General features: G+C 38.2%; 1 protein-coding gene across 1 annotated transcript; it reads right to left on the bottom strand.

The window, feature by feature from the left end:
* Positions 1 to 1,963: 1,963 nt before the first annotated feature.
* On the bottom strand, positions 1,964 to 19,906 carry CPB1 (carboxypeptidase B1). The gene is made up of 11 exons (XM_058030974.1): positions 19,601 to 19,906; positions 19,430 to 19,505; positions 17,538 to 17,662; positions 15,325 to 15,424; positions 14,668 to 14,769; positions 14,225 to 14,326; positions 11,800 to 11,910; positions 11,627 to 11,717; positions 10,755 to 10,957; positions 3,365 to 3,449; positions 1,964 to 2,191 (listed from the first exon to the last, which is right to left on the bottom strand). Exons 1-11 carry the CDS (start codon positions 19,801 to 19,803, stop codon positions 2,004 to 2,006), a joined length of 1,386 nt encoding a protein of 461 aa, XP_057886957.1. The 5' UTR covers positions 19,804 to 19,906; the 3' UTR covers positions 1,964 to 2,003.
* Between the last annotated feature and the right edge of the window lie 314 nt (positions 19,907 to 20,220).

The raw sequence follows: 20,220 nt of genomic DNA on the forward strand, positions 1-20,220 counted from the left end.
TCTGGGGAGAAGGCACAGAAAAGCTTGCTGTGACTTGCCTTGCTGTGACTTGATTTGTGAATGTCAGAGCCACCAAATGTGTGCTATATTCTGCCTCAGAGTCACACATTTAAGTTAACTGGGGTAACTTTAATGTTGGAACTGCTGGGTGCTGTGACCTGGCTCTCAACAGCATTTGAAGCTGTGCATTTGCTGCCTGCAGTCTTACACAGTGCCTGCCTGGTACTGGATCACAGAATCACAGAATGGAATCATAGAAGCATTAAGGTTGCAAAAGATCTCCAAGTTCATCAAGCTGATGGAACTTGTCAACTGCACCATAGTACTACCAAGTGCTGAGTATCAAGAGTTCACATTGCAGTTGGTGTAAAACCTGTGACATCATCCCAAATAACATAGTTACAGTCAGAATAGTCCCTGGACAGTTGTTAACACTTAGTTAAAATTAGCAAAATATTTCATATTCCGATAAATTTATTTTCCTGCCCTTTGTGGCATGTTTGGTTCTGGCCAGTATGTTCTGTTCACATCCTGTGCTGTTTTTAGTAACATTGATATTTCTTCCCCCCACTTCTTCTGCAAAACAGAATGAGACGTCTTTTTATTGGTACGTGTTACTTTCACACGTGGCTTCAGTTTCACCAGTGATCAGAACCAGATGGATCAGTCATGTGTGAGGAATAGTTTAATCTGAGTGCTGCTGGGCTAATTGGAGTGGGCTAGTGGATGTGTGGCCTTTCTTTCTCTTATACATGCAAATGAAAGTGTAATTTTAAATTGGACCCTGTCTTCCTGTTTCCTTCCACTGAAAAGGGACAAAAAGGCAGAACATGTAGTTTTTGACAGTCTTGAATTTGATGGTTTTTTTGGAGAAGCATTTTCTGTAAAATGCATTTCTGGGGCTGTGTTGAGTGGATTGGCTAAGGACCTACCAGAAATGGGGTTATTCCAGGACCATCAGTGGGCAGTGGAAGTCTCTGTTCAGAGCTTCTGGCAGTGAGATCAGCCAGATTCTGTGTTGACATAAGGTTTTTCCCTATGATTGTGCAGAGTGTGTCCTATATTAGCCAAGCTCCAAACAGTATTAATAGATGCCAAACACATTTTCTGCAGCTCTGTGGGAAAGATTTCGAGTGGCAATTTATCACTTTCACTCACTGACCCAATCAGATCTACATTACCTGTACAGAAAATTGATTGGGAGGGGATAATTCTCTACAGCTTTCCATGAAAGAAACAGTTACTCATTTATCACCAGACTTAGTCTTTAGGGCTCTTTATGATTCTTCTGCCCATGACAGTAGGAACATGAGGGGCCCCAGGAAGCACCAGGCCTCTGAGAACAGTTTGGGAGATGCTACTGTAGTGAGAATGAGAGCCTTAAATGCAGGGTAGCATGATTTATATCAAGTTTTTGCCATTAATAGTAATTATAATTTTCATAACTGAATCCAGATGGGACTAGCAGTGACTGAAAATCCAAATTATTTTTCAATGATGGGCCAGATCCAAGGTGGGTTTTGAGAAGATTCACAAGAGCACATCACAGATAAATAATTTTAAAAGTATGTGATGTGAGCTTCTCCTTGCTATTGTTGCCATTGAGGCAATGAATGTTTGGGTGAAAGTTCATATATGTAAATCACTTGGTTCTTTTCATTCTGATTAACAGTTAGGCTGTATAAGCTCTAATGCTCAGCCCATCTCCTTTGTGTAAAGATAATTTTAATCAATAAGATGACCTTAACCTTAGGTTGATTAATCTTGTGCTCCTTCTTGTTCAACCCCCCCCAACTATGCCAGTTGCCTCAATAAAAATATTTTATTTCTCTTGAATTTCTAAAATTTCTCTTGAAAAACATGTAGTTCTAGTGACCTGTAATGGACTAAGAATATGACTTAAGAGCATTAAGTATAGAGAAATAAAAAAGTCATTTTTAGGGAAGAAAAAAGGGAAGGCATCTTTGCATAAAGCCTACTTTAATAATTTTTAGAACTCCATTCTAATACAAGTGCTCAAGGACATAGTTGGCAATATATTTGACAGCAAGGAAAGTCTCTTCACAGGTTGGCTTTATCTGAGATTCAGGGAGAAGGAAACCGTATCTCCCGGTGTCCCGGAGCTCGAAAGTGAAAGAGTACTTGATGCCTTGGTCATAAGCCCAGTCATCAGAGCCCCCTGCAGCAGGGTCTGTGGGTAAAGAAATTAAACAAAGCTTAACTGGGAAAGAGTGGCTACACATTAAATGGGAAATACTTTGGAGTCAAGTCACATAGCCAGGGATGCAGAAAGGACAGATAAAAAGAAATATTCAGTGAATTGATAGATTTATCCTGCTCATGGGGAAGCTGCTGTGGTTTTAGGCCTTTTATGAGCTTTGTTCCAGCTATTTGTGCAAGCAAATGTAAACAAGCTAAACTGCTCCCTCCTTGTCATTATTGTGGGGAAACCATGGGAGAAATGTCTAAGGAACAGAAGAATGGCATAGTTGCATGTGGTGTTTAGAAACACTTGGTATAGGAAGCAAATGCCCTCTCACTGAGTGCCTTTTTGAGGTTCACGGAGAGGAGAAACAATTGTATATCTGGGATTTTGGCTCCATCATTTTCTGCTGGACAAATAGTACCCTCCCTTTTCAGTAGCTGGTACGATAAAAACAGTATCTTGCTAAGGAAGAAGCCTCCAAAATTGCCATTTCTAAAGAGTCTCCAAAAATATTGTAAGAATTGGAAGAAACTGGTTTTTAAAATGTTTGGGAGAGGGTGGTTAACTATTTGAGGAAGGAGAAACAGGCAAGAGAAATTAGCTTCCATATTTAAATAATTAAGAGATCTTAAATATGGGAGATATTGAGATAACCTCAACTGGGCTTTTGGCACTGCAGAGGCCATATCCACAGCTGAGTTCCCAAGAAGGGTAGAATAATTAGTCTTTACAAATTAAAAATAGGATTGTAATTAGTATGTGTCTCAGAATGTAATGCAAAGTAAAAGAAATTGGTGTCACTAGAGTGGTTGAAGGATTCACATCATCCTTGACTTGGAGATACTGGAAATGCAGAAAATCTCGGGTCAAAGTTTTTATGTTTAAATCTAAGTTGTATATGATTTAGGAACTCATGCTATGCATGTGGATTCATAAGCATTTTACTACATCACTTGACTTTCTAGGGGGTCACACACTTCCTGGGATCCCTGGGGAATAAATTATCCCATAATTTAGAAATGACAGGTCCCATATATTCCTCTTCATATAAGCATGTGAAGGAAGAAGAGGACTACTTAGAAAGAGGAACAAGAATCACTAGAAAACTGTGTAGTAGTACTTAATATAGATTGTCAGAATATTTAGGTCAGTACTTACAGATTGTTGTTGCTCCTGGACCATATGTATAGTCGGTGTTGTACAAACTGGCCAGCTCTTTGGAAGCAGCTTTAGCTATGGAATTCTGTAAGAAAAGAAGAATGATAAATGCAGATTTTCAGAAGCTTTCTGAGTGAATCTAAGCAATTACACTGTTGCATAAACTCAAAAGCCATGCTGGAGAAGCTTTATTAGAAAACTGTTGTTGACCTCTCAGTGTGACTAGCTGTCAGTAGCTAAGGCCCAGCTTGTCCTGGTGCTTTGAAAAGAGTTTGTCAGCAAAGAACTTATTCTCAAAGGTTTAATGTAGTGTGATCCAGTCTGTGTATGGTCTGTTGCAGCCTGGTGTACATTCCAGGGAGGTTTGGACAGATAAGGGGACAAGAGGTAACAGCACTTTCTAGATTAGGAAGAAACTTGTACAAGGTTAAAACTAAATAAGGAACCTTACTTAGAGATAAAATAATCTTAGAGAAAAGTAATGACATGGTACAGTAAATTGCAAACATACAATACCCTTTCTTTTCCTTCTCTTCATGCAGCTATACATTCAGAGTAGAGTTGGCCCAGTCAGGGGAGTTGAACATTGATACAAGTGGAAGCAGATTAAGGTCTTATAAATATTAACAGCCAAAAAAGGCATAAATTACCCTGAAACCATATGTAGTCTCATTAATTTCAATTCATTTCCTGTGCACAGAGGGACTCATTCAACTCCCACTGATTCAGTGAGGGTTGGATCAGGCCCATCAATAGTACTATGAAGTTTTGTATGTTTGCATTAAGGAAAATTACAGACTTTTCTTTGGAACATGTGGCTTTTCCAATTCTTCATTATACAACATGTTGGTAATAAAACATGAAAACTATTACTAACAGATGATAAATATGAGTGATTTTTGAAAGCATATGTTCAGTATAAGCAATGGATTGCCATATATTTCTTTATAGCTTGCAGCTGAATGGTATACCATTCCAGGAATTTCCTCAAGCTCTTTCCTTCTCTGTAGTTTACACTCTGGCTTACATCCCAGTGGAAGATATATTGTAAAATATTCTCTGTTCATCCTTATGCTTAAGTGTTCTCCTGATTTACTCAAAAAGACATCGGACCAAGTATTTAGAAAATTTTAGTTAACTGAGAGAACTTTCTTAGCAGCTAAAAAACATCACAACATGTTTGCATTTTCACTGGCAGCCTACTGTCAAGCAGAATTGCATGTGTTTCCCCATTCCCAAATATTTTGTTATGAGCGTTTTAGAATAATGAGAGTTTGCTCTAGAAATCTGTGGTTCTTTAGCATATAAAGGATATTTAAACAAAACAAACTAAAGCATACTTGAAGCTTGTCTTTCCACCTATAACACTGACTGTCTGAATGTGGGGTTTGGTTTCTGGCCTCTCTATCACACAAAGACAAGCAATTGCAAGGAAGTATGTTGTTGCTCTGCATTTCACAATCTTGGATCCCGGGCAATTGGAGTAGCTGAGCTCTGTCCTGTGATCTTCTTTTTTGTTTGGTTTGGGTTTTTTCCTTTCTTTTTTAATCCCTCAATAAATTGATTTTTCTAAAATCCATAATAATTTTTAACACATGCTGAGGGAATTGAAGTTGGAGTCTGCTGTCCGCTAGCGATGCCATGTTTTCTTCAGCCATCTGTTGTTTATAATGTACACATTTAATCAGCAGCTGAGATTGAGTCAAATCTCTCAATAGCAAATGAATTTTTAAATGTAAACTGATTCTTCCTCTCTTCAAATATATGCAAAGTGGAAATAAAATTTGGAAGGGTTGTCTGGTTCAATATGCAGACCTGTTGGTAACTGGTATTTGCTCTCTTTAGTTAACTAAAGCAGGGACAATAGAGCAGCAGAGCTGCTCTGTGGGGCTGTTTGACCCAGGGCATTTGTTCCACCCAGCAGACAAATGATGGCTTTAAATCATACCAGAACACATACCGGAAAAAGTATGTCAGGAAATCTTTTTACCTGAGGGATTTTTTATTGTTGGCCTGGAAGTTGTAAAAACCAGAAATTTGTAGAAAGAGCAGTTGAGATTTCCAGCTGTTTAGAGCCTAGAATCCAAATAAACAGCTTCCTCAAGCTCTCCAGGTTGGAGATAAAGGTGGTATTTTAAATGACCCTGTCTAAGTAAAAAATGTGCCTAAGCATTTATGACTTCATCATGCATATCAGAATTTTTGATATCTTTTTGTTTTCCTTTAAGTGACTCTAACATTTACTTTCTTAATAGATTTGCAGTCCAAAACCTAAAGGTAGAAAAATAAATTTCAACTTTATAAGAACTAATGCCATTTGTTAATAATATAATATAAATCAGCAGGAGTAATATGTATTAAGTAAATACTTGTGAGTATAAATACAAAATATGAGGAAAATGTGTTTGGTTGTTTTTTCAAAATAGCTCAATTACTCAAAGCAATCCATAAGAAGGAAATAATAGGGAAGTCAATGCAGAGGTGTATAAATAGTACCCAAAGTTTTCCAAAAGGGTGAAAAGTAGTTTGGATTTTCAAGCCTGTAAATTATTTGGACCACCAGCAAGGTGAAATATTGTTTTCCTTTTGACCTTTGAGGATACTCTTTGTTTTTCAGTAATTTTCTACATCTCTTGACGTAATGGGCTTAACTAAATTGTTGTGGTTTTTTTGGAGTTTGTTTGTTTGGGGTTTTGTACTGTTAAGAATCCCTCTTTTGTGAGGAAAATGTTGCTGAGATTTATAGTAGCAGAGAAACAAGTGGTGCCCTGCAGTCGAAGAAATAACTCCAGGGTAATACCTTGTAACTGGGAGCAGAAATGGCTTTTCAGCTTCTGACTCCCAGCTGAGCTCTCAGAGCTGGTCATTTCAGCAGAAGGCAGCAGTTCCTGTGCTCATCACCCATCTGTGTTTACACTGCAATTACCAATATTTCGCTTATCTGTGTACAGAGTGCGTGAGCCAGGGAGACAGCAGAGCTGTGTTCTCAGTTGTCATTATCTGACATAATTAACAACTTTCAAATCTAGGTTTTTTCAGTTATTAGCTTTTAATGAAAGATGTGGTACTGGTGTCTCTTTCTCACCACGTTGGAAGTTTGAACTAACAAGATAAATTATCATGCTAAGCATATTTTTTGTGTTAATAGGTAATTTTTATGGGAGCATCTCATCTCCTTCATTTTACTCTTGTATCATCAGGGAGGATTTGCCAGCAAACTGTGACCATTTAGAAACACTCCACAGATGTTGATATGCAGCTGCTGTTTGTGGACAACTCCCTTTGCCTTCTCAATCTGAAAGTGGTCTGGAGAAGCCTTTTCACTGCTTGACTGGACCTCTTGCTCTCTTCCCTCACTGGACTGCCAACTGATTTGCCCAAGGCTGATCTGCCCAAGGTATTTTCCCTTCACATCGATCTTTCATGCTTTACTTTTTAACTAAAGGGACCCTCAACTTCCTTTGTAATGCAAGGCTGAAAATGTGGATTTGCTGTTAGCTTTAGCCAAGTGAATTGAAACTTCTGAGCCTTTTTGTTTTGCCAGTAAAAACAGACTCCCCCCTCAAAGGTCCATGATGATGTGTCATTTAGTTGACTGTTCCATTGTGTCTCATATGCTCCAAAAGCCAAGGACATCCAGCCAGTGAGGACTTCAGTGGAATGATTCTTTTCCTTTACAAGCCTGTTTTTCTGTGATAGTTTCTACAGTGTTTATGAAATTAGTCCCTGGTGAGAGGGTTTCCAGTGCTAATCATTTGGGCCCTACTCCTATTGGAGGCTCTTGTCTATCAGCCAGATTCACACATCAGCTTCATCTGGAAGATGCTGCTACTAAACACATCCTTTTCACAATTTTAAGACTGCCAGTACAGAACAGTTCTGTTGTGGTAAACTCTTGTGGAAGAGCTGTGAGGCAAATTTCAAATACTGCTTTGCTGCCCACATTCCTGTTTGTTGTGCTTCCCAGTTGACTTTAACAATATTTAATGTAACAAGTAGTACAATCATAGTAATACAATCTGTGCAATAACACAGATACATCAGCAGCAGATTGCAACTCCTCGTGGGCTTGTCTGAGTCTCTTAGATGTAGGATTTTTGCTATCCAACAGTTCTTACTCACAGGTCTTCATATGTCTAAAGCATGTCCAGGACCTCACAACTAAGCACTAAGTTAAATAGTCAGACTGATACAGTCATGCTATATATTCACTCTTGCAGGCTGCACAGACTCTGGGCATATCTCTTTAACACTTTCTAATATGTCCTATCTTAAGCACTCAAGAAGAAGTAAAATGCTAGACCAAACCAATATGGAAGGTTAATTTTGGTGAGTTGAAACACCAACCCATGCAGCCAGTGTGCATTCAAGTAATACAGACTGGAATTATCTTGGGTTGTAAATTAATGTAATATTCTGCAGCCTGTGAAACTGTAATAACACACCTACATTAATCTGGATATGAGCTGGCTGCACACATGTATTTGGTGCTGAGTTTAACTGAGAGATGGGATTGAACTGGAAAGGAAGGAAGGGCACGATACACATTCCTCTCCTCTCTCAACCTACAGTTGAGAGCCAATTCAAATACAAACAAGAACTGATAAAGCTAGATTTGTCTGCTGAAAATGAGGAAAGCCTAATGGGAGGCTAAGGCAAATATATGAAGTGATTAAAAAATATGGGCTGAACTGTTTATGAAAAGTCTGATTAAATACATAGTTCTTTATTGCAAGAGGACAAAATGTGAATAGTAAAATAAAGATGAAAGAAGTCTTTTTGGGGTGTGGAGAGATAGTGGTCTTGCCAAGCATATTTTGTTATTGTGAAAAGCTAATGCTTCTGTTCCCTGTAGGAGAGGGATTCAAGTTGTATTCTGTGCTCAGGGCAATACGTCAGGGTATGGTAAAGAATGAGCCAAGAGGATTGCGAAGCAGACAAAATGTGGTTCTCCAAAAGGAGGACATATTTCTTTAAGGGTGTCATCACAAGAATATTGTGTAACTTCTGAGAAATTCCTGACCTAGATTTTCCTGTCTTGGGTGTTTTTATTTTGTTGTTTGGATAACAGTGGAAACTTTGTGCAACTCCTAGGTTAGGGGCACAAAACAACAACCTGGAATAAAGGGAGACAAATTTGGGGAAAATCCTTGAGAGCTGTGGGATTTATAACCTCTTGCATCTCAGGGGAAGAGTGGGAGGTTGTGGGAAGGAATGGATATACATGACTTTCATCACATTTTACACCAGGCATGGTTGAAGGATAGTTCTAATCCCTGGCTTTAAGTCAGTTACAATAACTTTGTGTTGTTCTGATTTGCTGAGCAATGCAGTGGAACATGAAGAGGTTCTCTGAGGGCCCTGTTCTATCTGACAAACCAAAGCAGTTTTAGACCTTCTGCTGATTTCTTGGGGCTGTAAACAGAAAAAGTCTTTTGAGCCCCAAGGACACACTGTTCACTACATATTCAGGGAAGGAAGGTCCAGACATTCTCTGGGCCTTTCTCTTCTGCAGATTTAGTGTCCTTAATCTCAAATTACTCAATTTTTTACCTTTCTGTATCTCAGACACTGGAATGCAACATAAGCCCCATGGTATTATGTTACCTTTAATTAAATATAATGGAACAAAATGTTATTAATGAGCAGCAGACATGCGAGGTTTTGTTTAAACACATGTCTAGTTGCTCACCAAAAGAGATAAGAAATTGCAGCTATATTTCCTTTAATTTATTAGATCTGTCAGGGTAAAAATAACATCTAAGATAAGATAATGGCACTATAAATTTTGCTTCTTCATTTAAGAAAAGATTTATGATTATTTTATTTGCCCAAACAATAGCTATTAAAAGTTCAGATTTTCATTCTTCAGCATTTCTCCAAATTCTAAATTTAGACAGAACTTTTAGACATGTATTAGAATAGAACAATATAAAATTTTAATTTAAGAATTTTAAAACCTAGCAAAGCAGATAGGTTCTTTCTTTCTGCTAGACATTACTTTAGTAATGAGTTGTCAGTGTACTTTCTCTGTTTAATACTGTGAGAAACACACTGTACTTTTAGTTACATTTCATCACATGTGCTCTTCATTCAAAAAATGGGGCAGAACTTCATGCAAATTTTTCACAAATAAGAACTTTGTGATCTTGACAACAAAGCAGATTGAAGTGTTTAGTGCTGTTTATTACTTTAGACTGAGCAGTAATATGTGAATTATGAAGCTTTTGTAAAATATGAAGGCAAGATATTATTACCACTCCCTGAAATAATTTCAATTACAAAATTCCTGGGATATAAATTAAGAAAACAAAATCTTCATTTTAATTTAGTCTTCTCTTTTAGGCTTTCAAAAAAGCCTATCAAGAAACTTCACTCTTGGCCCCAGTTTGTATTTCTGTTCAGAACCAAGACATGTATTTGGGAGTATTCATAAATCTGTCAAACCTGCACAGCAACACACATTGTTGTTGCCTTGGACTTTTGGCAGCATCGAGGAAAGAGGGGGAATCAAAATGTGTTTGTTTTGTCTTGCTGTGTTGTTTTCCCTGCCAACAGATTCTAATTGCTAATATGCCAGAGAACTGAAGTAATTTTATTATTCATGATTGTTGATTCTTGGCCTATGAAGTGTTTACGGCTTTTATACACATTTAATAGTTTTAAACTCTCTATCTGGTTTTAAGGATCAAAAAAAAAATCTCTCTTAAATGACATTAGAGTGGCTTTTTTCTGGAATTGATAAAAGAGGAATTGTCCTTTAAAATACCACATTCATCCTCTCCTCTTCTAAATAAAATGTCTGTGTTTAAATCCAGGCCCCTTGGAAAAGGCCTCCAAACTGAAAAGGCCTCTTATGTCTTTTTTTGTATCTGTTTTCAATTATACTTTAGTCAAGAACTGCCTCATTGACTTTATGTCAGTGAGAGCTTAGGTTCAGTAGAAAGTGGTAGAGTGAGATTCTCGCTTGCTGTTGATACCAGTTGAGTTATTTCATAGTTATTACAATCTGCCAAGCTGCTACCTTGGTTTACAGACCGTAGTGTTTTTATGTAAAGTATTAGAGGTACACACACAGCAGCCTCTGGAGGCAGTGCTGCACAGCAGAGGGGATTTCTGGATGGCATGACTGGGTGACAGAACTGCTTTTGTGTCAAATTCATTGTGCACATGGAAATTAAATAAGGTTATGAAGTTCATCTGATGCTTCAGCTATCTTGAAACCATATTAGTTTCCCTTGTTCTTGCTAAGACTAAAATATTTTCAAAAACTGGCAATATGGATTCTTTCCAGATGTTAAAGAAACTGCTTGGAGTTAAAGGTACCTAAATAGCAAGTGATGATTTTTGCTTATTCTTTTCATGAAGTCAAAATGACGAAGTGACTTACCAGTTCCTGGTAATTTGATGGCAACTTGTAAGTGTATGAATAAGGAAACAGTAGCAGCTGGGAATAGGAGTGAATTGTCAAGTATGCCTTGATTGTAGAAAGATGTTCGCGAATAAAATCAGCCAAAGCCTTGGTCTCCTTTTCAGATTCAGGTGCAGAGCCACAGTATGTGGAAGAACAGGCGTAATCTGAGGCCCCAAGAGCTGAGAAGAAAGGTGAATATAATGAGTACTTAATGAAGAAGTAGATTGTTAGGAGAGTTGTGTTACACCACGTTTGTAGGTAAGCCTTGGAAATCCTGCTAATACACATGCCATATCAGAGGAAGGAATATTTTATGGCATAGTTCAGATGCTGGGAAACATCCTGTAGGAATGAATAAATATGGCCTTTACAGTGTACATAGTTGGAAGAACATGAATATGGATGTAAAGACCTATATTATGGGAATTTTTTGGGATATTGATTTGCTTCAATAGTTAACAGTCCTCTCCTTGCATATATTCTCCATTTCTAAGTCACTTCTGTGGAACAAAGTAGAAATCACTCAAAAGAGACTGCTTTTAATGAAAGCAAGCTCCTTTGGTTTCTGTTCTGAACTCATAGCTGTGTGTCTGTCTATATGTGTATATGCATATACATGCACATGTGTGTGCAGATATGTTCATAGAAGTGACTATGCTGATGATGCTAGTAGCCAAAGTTTGGCTTTTTTTCCCCAAAACTGCTTTAAAAATTAAACAAGCTACATCACACACAATGCTTCACTCAAGCTGAAGCTGGAGCATCAGGTAGGGGAAATCCAATAGTTAAGTGTATTGGCTATTGCACTCATGTGTAATTACTTGCAGCTCTTTTTAGAAGATACTTACTGCACCAGCCAGCATCAAAATTCCTGTTGGGATCTGTCCCAATGCAAGAGGTCCCGGAATTTTTAGAGCGCGTCTTTCTCCACATGCGGTCCTGTAACAGAATCCCAGGTGAAAACTTGGAGTCAGTTCTGACAGTCGACTTTTCCAACAATAAGAAAGAAAAATGTACTTACATTTGTCCAAGTGTAAACGTAACCATCGATGTTAACAACAGGGAGAATGTAGAAGTCCAGATTGTCCAGGAGTGTGGTCATGACAGAGTCTTTTCCGTAGGTCTCCACAGCCTACTTGGAGAAAAGTAGGAAAAGCTGATGATGTCTTCATAGATGTGCATCTCCTGTGTGCATGTGAAGGCCTGGGTCTGGGTCAGGAGTTAATGAATGTGGTAGAAAAACTCATCCAGGCCACTCCAGCACAGGAGATGGCACCCCTATGTTCTGACATGTGCTTAGATTTGCACTGACTTAAACCACACTGCTGTTAGAAAACTACCTTATACTGCTAGATAAATTATAAGATGAAGGAATGTTGATTTTGAACAGAATAATAAATCACTGGAAAGAGATTTCCATCTACAAGCTTCTTGGTTACAGGCAGAACAATACTGCTGTCCACATATATTCCTGTGTCCTGACACCTTAAAGGTTTGAGTTTAATTTATGTGAGAATGAGAAATCATTATTTCCATTTTTTGTATCTGTTGTGCGGAAATTTTTTTAATGACCAGAATTATAGAGAATATTTCTAAGTAACACTCTAACACATTTCCAATCATAAATTTGTGGATGCATTTATTCATAGGGAGACAGATTTTTTTCCTGCACTTTTCCAGACACACTTTTCCAGATATTGAATAACAAACAGGAACTCCTGCAAAATCCTCTATATCTGGATTGTTCATGGTCTGGCACTTGCAATGCTTGTTCACAGATTCATATGAGTGTTGAGAGACCATACAATGATCATGGAAATTTGCTTTAAGTGTGTTGTACCCATGTTTTGTTTACACAGCTATAAAGGGCAACACAGGGCAATGCAATGGAAAAAGGCATTTTTTGTCCTGTAACTGACAAGTGGGAGGGTGGGATATAAAATCTATAAAAGCAGTTTCAGATCACTTGAAATAATTTTTCCTGGGTTTTATTTTATGCTTGTTTTGTTTTTTTGTTGTTGATGTCTGGGTGGGTTTCTCTTTTGAGATACCTATAACAATCTACCTTGCTCACGTTTTTCTCTATTTTTTTAAAATTGTATTTCTAGATGCAATCCCAAGTGAAATTCTGATGATACTCAGAGGTCTGCTCTTTTAAAGCACTTCTGCCTGTGGACACACTGAGCAGAGGCACTGCTGGTGTCAGGTACATCCATGAATTAAGTGACCAGACAGTGAAAATGACAGCTGCAGTGACGTGAATTGCTGAGAGAAAAATGGTACCACATACTGTCTGCAGCCTTATTAGGCACTAATGAAATCATATTCCCATTGACTCCACCAAAATGTCACTTCCAATTTCCACTGCTCCCTACACAGAACTGCATGCCTGCCTGATAACACTGAGATTATATTTGCCACCAAGGCTTCTACCAGCATGGCTGGCTTATGTAGATTGGCTTTCCTTTTCTTGGGTTTTAGATTCCAGTTGCTGCTTCTGGTGTGGTTTTATTTATTGGTTGGTTGGTTGGTTTTGTTGGTGTTTTTTTCTTAAACTTCCAACAGAAGTTATTACAAAATTTGAGATTCAGTCAGTAAATTGCTCTGCTAAATTGATTTATCTCCTCCATCTGAGGGGTAATATACCTGTCTCTGTGTAGATGTCTGTGCAGCATTTAATAATCCCCACCTGCTTTATACTGGTAGTGAGAAAGAAAATATAAAGGACATAAAATTGTTTAATTCAAGACCTAAAGTATCCTAGACTGAAGTAAAGCTAATTTCACCTATGCAGCTCTCCCTTGAATATGGTTTCATATTTTAGTGCCTTTCTGTACAGCCTGAGGTGGTAGCTCAAAAGGATGTATATGCATTTCCCTCTTCCTGAGTGGAGCTTAGGGAGCTTCATTTATAGTCTTCCTCCTTTCTTTCAAAGGGTACCTTTCCTCATTGCTGAGCCCAGGGTAGGTTTCAATCCTCCCTGTTGCCTTACTGAATTAAGCTGGTGGCAAGGAACCCTCCACCTGGCAAGTCAGCTGTTCTGGAGTACATTCAGGTGCCTTCTGGTGTGCCCTTGAATTTTCTTATTCCTTATATCTGTGTGCAGAACATGGCTATGTTTATAGTGTTACTAGAGCTATTTGCTTTTCTCTCACCTTTCTCTGATTACAGATGCAAAAAGAATTTACAAACTAAGCAACCATTGTAGTTGTCAGTATCTCTTAGACATTTTTCAGATTGTCTTAAGCTGCTGAAAGATTGCAGGTCTGTCCAAGCACAAAGATCTGGTTTAAGTAGTTACACCTTAACCCTCTGAGGTGAGAAGAAGGCATAAGCAGACATGTATTTAGAGGGAGAAAGGCAGTGGCCTGAGTTCTTGCTGCTCATTTAAGGTTTTCTTAAACATAGGTTTTGCAAAATATTTTTTCATCATTACACTTACTGACCTCTTTCACAAACCACTGGCAGAAAGCAGGGCTGATCCACTCTCTTGCATGGAAACCACAGTCCATAAAGATGGCCTTCTTATTTGCACCGCTTTTTCCCAGCTAAGGAAAAAAACCAAAAAACAAAACAATACCCCAGGGCTTGAACAAAATAAATTGTATGCAGAACAAGTCAGTCAGCTTGCTGACCTATTTATACAAATATGGCATTCCTTGTTTAAATGGAAATCTGTGGAGTGCTCCCAACTGTACCTGAGCATGATAATCAAGTTACAAAAATACTCTTAATAATTTCATTTTTATTAATGTTGATAAGCTTCCCCCAATTATTTGATTACTCTGTATGGTTGAATTATTTCCTGTAGTGTCTCTAAAAGTTTATCTTGTATATTTGAATGATACATTACTGTCAATAGAGGAAGAGAAGAAATCGAGGCACTTACTTTGAGAAGGTACATTGGCCGGCCTTCATATGTGTTCCCTATTACACTACGAGAGACAAGGTCTGGGTTCTGAGCAGCAATATCAGCAGTCCAAACAGCTATCTGTTTAATAAAGAGGTTAAGTCTAAATCTCTGTTCCTTAGGTCCAGACTGATTAATTTGCAGATTTCAAGCCAGAACAGTCTTTCTGAGCATCTAATGTGGTCTAATAGTTAATACAATTTGTAGATTTCCACAGAGTCGCTGCAAAGATGTGAAGAGTAACATGACCATGATTGCATGTCAGGAAAAATGAGCATGGCTGTGAAAAAAAGGAGGATAGGGGTCTTATGAAGAGCTAGAACTGAAACAGGGAATGGAATAGAGTTGTTTAGCAGAGGAGATGGGAGAAGTAGTGAAAAGGAAAGGAAATAAATAGTGAAGCATCTCAGCCTGGTCATTGGATTTCTGCCAGAGTTTCTTTGCAGCGTTTGGAGCAAAGTAGAGGATATAAAAGTAGGTTACACAAACTAGCTCAGTAATGAAGAGGAAGGAGAGTTTAGAGGCATTATCATGTCAATGGATGGAGCAGAAGAAGAAAAGGGAGGAAGGCTGGAAGCACTTTAACTACAGAAGCTAAGGTACCAAGCTGATAATGTGGTAAATTCTAGACTTTACCGTGTCCCAGTCGTTGTACTTCACATAGCTGTGGCTGGAAGTACGAGCTTGGCTGTCAAACTGGGCATCCAGTGCAGCCTGCACGTTGTCAATCAGAACCCTGCAAGAAGGCACCATGAAAAGTGTGAAGAGAAACATACACCAATCCAGCAGGAAAGTAAGACATTTCAGGGTCTGTCCAGCATTTGGGCTGCCCAGATTGTGAAAGGAAAGGTGGGCAGGTTGGAAATAAGATATATTAGTATCAAGTTTCTGCCTCCTGCCTCAACCTTGCCTCAAAAGGACCAGGGAGCAACAGGCTCCTGCCAATTAGCAGCTGCCTCACCCCCACACTAACAAACCTCCAGGGTGGCAACAGTATGGTTTCAGAAAAATGGCAATGCTGAGACAGAGCGTGTTTCAAAATGAGCTCTAGGCTGATCTTATGTTGCCAGCAACCCAGAGATGTTTGCCAGATGGAATTCCAGGCAAACCAGGCAGCAACCCAGAGATGTTTCCCTGATGAAATTCCCTGTAAAACCAAGCTTCCAAATGTTAGATGTGGTTTGACAGCTCTGTTCAGGTGGCATTATCTGTCCTCCAAACTACTTCATTGCATGTGAGGTGAGCTATTAAATACAACACAGAATTGCGAAAAAAACCTCAACATCCAGTCTGGATTGGTTGGATCTCTCCAGTCCATTTTTTCATGGGGCTGATACAGAGGTACAACTTATCACTTATACTCTTGAGTGCCTTTTGCTTATATTTCAGCCTTGGATATCAAAAATTGAAGTCCTCTTGTTTTTCCAGCACCTGTCTTAAAACTCTTACAAATCTTATTCATCCAGGATACGTCCTTGATCATTTGTGATTTGGATAGAGGAACAGGAGGCCAGTTTGTGAGGCACCAGCAGCCTTCAGAACAAACATTGCAAGTGACATCATGTCATGGCACTGCAGCTGCACTTCAAAAGGATTATAACAGCTTGGTTTGTCACAAGGACAATCCACTGGTTTCTCAGGGACATTCTGGCCTTTGATTGCAATCAAAAGATTTGTGCACAGACCTGGAGCAGTTAATGAATATTACAGGAAAACTAACACATATAGAGTAAGTCCTTTGCTAAAGATGAAATTCCACTGAAGTGGGATTCTTGTGCTGTATGTGCACTGTGGGATTATTGGAAACCATTTATTCTAGAGTGTTTTTAGATTCAACAGTGGGGCTGAGAGACAAAAACTCTACTCTCAGCCAAATGAAATAAGGAAAACTTGATCAAATACTACTGACTTTCTGAGTACATGGTGTTGACAGACTATACTTTACACATCAAAGAAGCCTGATAATGAAGTTGGGCAGATCCATTCTGCAGTGCTTAAGTGGAGTGAAAGGAGAAATTAAGACAGACAACTCTACTCCACTCCAGCTCAAAGTCAATTTCACATACTCAGTTCATGCTTGCACAGTGATTGGAAGATATGAAGTGAAGAATGGGGTCAGGCAACTCATTCTCCTTATTCTTCCATTAGTGCTCCTCATTACAGAGCTTTTGTTCCCAGTGGTGTGTAATGTGGTAGTGTGCTCTGTTCTCTCCACTTGTGCTGCCGTCATAGTCAGTCAGCTCTCTCTTTGGAGACACCCTTGCCATGGATCTGCTATGTGACTTCTGTCAGCCCAAAGCTATCCTGGGAATCTGTTTTCCATGCTTCCTTGGCCTTTTACCTGGCAGCTGTCTTCTGTCTGTCACCTGTTGGGGTTTTTTGTCCCTCTAGCTATTGTTCTGCAACTCACTGGGGACCTGCTCATGGTAGCCTTGGGGCTCATAATTTTATTTTCTGGCTTCAGTTCCCTGTCCATTTCCCTCATCTGGTGTATTTTCTGGCTCTTTCTAGACCTTTGCTGCATTTTGTCTGTAGTAGGAAATATTTCTATCCCCATCCATACTCCAGCCTTGTTTATTGCAGTGAGCTTTCACCTCAGGGAAATTTCTGTTGCTGCATCTCTGTTTCCCTATCTCTTGCCTCTATCAACATTTCATCTCACCCCATCAGTGCAGAGTAGTTACAGTCCATTTGAACTGTCACAGGAAAGCTGAAGCCAGTAGAGGTGTCCATAGGAGGGATGAAGTTTGTAACAGGAAAATCAGTTGACCATTATGAAAAGCTCAAACACATCCTTCATGGTATTTAGTCCCCTTCTATTCAAAGTACAGTAGTTAAAACAAACTTACTGATATTCCATTCCACTTTCTTTCAGAAGATCTTCAACCTTAAAAGTCTTCTCAGCCTCAACTCGGAAATCAACTTGCATTTTTGGCCTTACCAGTGTGACAGAGTCTGGCTGCCAAAAGTCAACCTGAAAGAAGAGCAAATGAAGACATAAACAAATAAATACATACATGTGGTTGTGATTTTTTAGATTGGTGTATGCATGCTGGTGAGGTTGTGATTAATATAGTGAATTTCATGCCTGTCCTATTACACTGATTCAGCATTGCTTCCCACAAGTAGCAAGCTAAATTTTAACTGGAAATTGATTAAGATTTTCTAAAGGCCTTGCATTTTATATGGCAGAATTCTGGAGATGACAGCAACAATTCCGTAAATTGTCTACAGCCTCTGCATTCATACAGAATTGTGAATGTTATAACTATATTTAAATTTTCATATATGCTTAATATATAGTTATTTTACACAACTATATCTACATTTATTATAATAAATATATATTATTTATAAATGTATAACAATATATACTATTTATTCCTATATAAATTTATATAACTATGTTATATTAATAACTATATTTATATTTTCTTTCATTTTTACAGTTTCTTTCCTTTTTTTTCTCAGTTTTTTGCCTACGAATGTTAGAGAGAAATTAACTCAACATCAGGTGTGAACTGCATGAATATTTTACATAAATCATCTGAAAAAGACTGTTGTCTGTAAGAGGGCTTTTAAAAGAGATCACTGAAGTTGATATGAGGAACCTGTGCCTTTGAAGATGTTTCATTCCAAGTAGACAAACAATAGTGTTATTACTACTTCAGTTATTTTTGCTGAAGTAAGCATCCAGGCCTCTGGATTTAGTGCTCTGTTGAAGGCCAATGGAAACAGAGATGATTTGCCTGCCTGATGCCTTTTCACCCTTTCATCTCACAAAGGTAAAAGAAATTTGGGTTGGTTATTCATGAATTATGTGTCATCAAATTAGGTGATTGTTCCAGAATATACAATTACATCAGTCCTGACTGACTGCTTTGTATAACAATGGTAGTTCAGGGATCTTTTCTTAAAAGAAAACAAACAATCCTTTGATACTTCACACTTAAAAGAAAGCATGGTATATATTAATTTCCTTAATATTGGCAGCACCATTTCAATAGTATGTTGTTCTACAGAAAACTGTTCCAGCATGCTGTAGTAGCCTGCTGATGATAGGTCTCCACATCTGTACTTCATTAAAAATACCATCCTTTCATCCTACAGCTAATGGTGTCTTTTTCACCAACAGCTATTTTACAACATCAAAGCTGAAGAGAAATATTGAAAACACATTTGCTGTCTTTGTAGTTTTTCATTGTGTCATTGTGTCATCATATATCTACATCAAGGTCAGTGAGAAACTTGCAGCTTAGAGAGAAAGGAAGCTTTAAAGGAAAGTCAACAGAAGAAAAGATAACATGAGGGACTAGAGGCAAAAGGAAAATTCATTTTGCTGGCAGCATAAATTTTTAGATTATTTACATGAGGAAAATGTTTCGCCTGTAATAGTACAAGTTCTGGTATTTGGAATTTTTATGATTTATCTGACACATTCTTGAAAGCATCTCACACTGAATACAGCATTTAAGAATTATTTTTTCTATTAAAAATTCTGGTGGGCGCTTTGACATTCAGATTGGGTAAGCCAGACTTTCTTGGAAGGTATTTGAATGTTTTGTAGAGCTCTAGTTTTATCACCTTGTCCTATTCCTTCCAAAGAAACAATACAGCTGACTTGAATGAAATCAAGATTGAGTCTTTAATTCAGTAGCATAATTTAAAAAAATCTGTTATTTGAGCAAATGGAGAAATATTTATTTCAACTACAATATAACCACTTCCCCAAGTCCTTTACCTCCATGATTCTGGCAAGGAAATTGAGGAATTCCACCTGCTCATCATTCTGTGGGATCACACGGAACACCTTCTGCCTGTAAGGGGAGAAAAAGATTCAAGTTGAAACAGTTGAAAGCCTTTTGATCACGCAGAAGAAATCACAGATATGAAACTTGATGTCTGTTCTTACCCATCAAAGGAAAGATCCTGCAGGTGAGCAGAAACAGATGCAGCACCTATGAGAACCAAGAGTGCCCACATTTTCTCAAACAAGCCTTCTGTTCTTTTTGTGCTGCTTTTATAACTTGTTTTGTCCTTCTTTTTATCAGTTATACACAGAACAACCCACTGATCAATGGATAGTTTACTTTTTTGGCCTTGCTTTATTTGCATACTATTTATAGCATGTGTTTTCCTCTACACCTGTGAAAATAGCTGAAAGTCTCACAGAGGCCTGGCTAAAGAATCTTGCTATTTGAGCTGGAAAAGCTCTTGATATGAGAAAGTGAATTTAATTTACTATTTTATTTTCTGTTTTATGTGAATTTATATATTTTTAATAAGGTGGTTGCTGAATTATAAACTTTATAATATTTTATTGTTGCTTTGTGTAATGGTAGATGTCCATCAGATGTTGTTGCAGTGTGCCTGGTCTTAATCACAATGTTCCTCTTCATTAATAATATACATTTGACTTTGACACATTATTGTCAAAGAGGAATCTACCAATTGGGAAATACCAATAAGCTTTTTTTCCCCCCCCAACAGAGAAGGAAAGCACTGAACTGGTTCTGTGCTCACTTCGCTGAA

Source organism: Melospiza georgiana, chromosome 10, assembly GCF_028018845.1.
Source record: "Melospiza georgiana isolate bMelGeo1 chromosome 10, bMelGeo1.pri, whole genome shotgun sequence".
Taxonomy (NCBI): Eukaryota; Metazoa; Chordata; class Aves; order Passeriformes; family Passerellidae; genus Melospiza; species Melospiza georgiana.

Excerpts from the sequence above, each read along its gene's own strand:
- CPB1 (XM_058030974.1), bottom strand. The coding sequence starts at position 19,803 with ATGCAAATAAAGCAAGGCCAAAAAAGTAAACTATCCATTGATCAGTGG. Across the intron at positions 19,506-19,600 it reads CAGGATCTTTCCTTTGATGG|GCAGAAGGTGTTCCGTGTGA; the intron begins GTAAGAACAGAC and ends CTCCCCTTACAG. Across the intron at positions 11,718-11,799 it reads ACGTTTACACTTGGACAAAT|GACCGCATGTGGAGAAAGAC; the intron begins GTAAGTACATTT and ends ATTCTGTTACAG.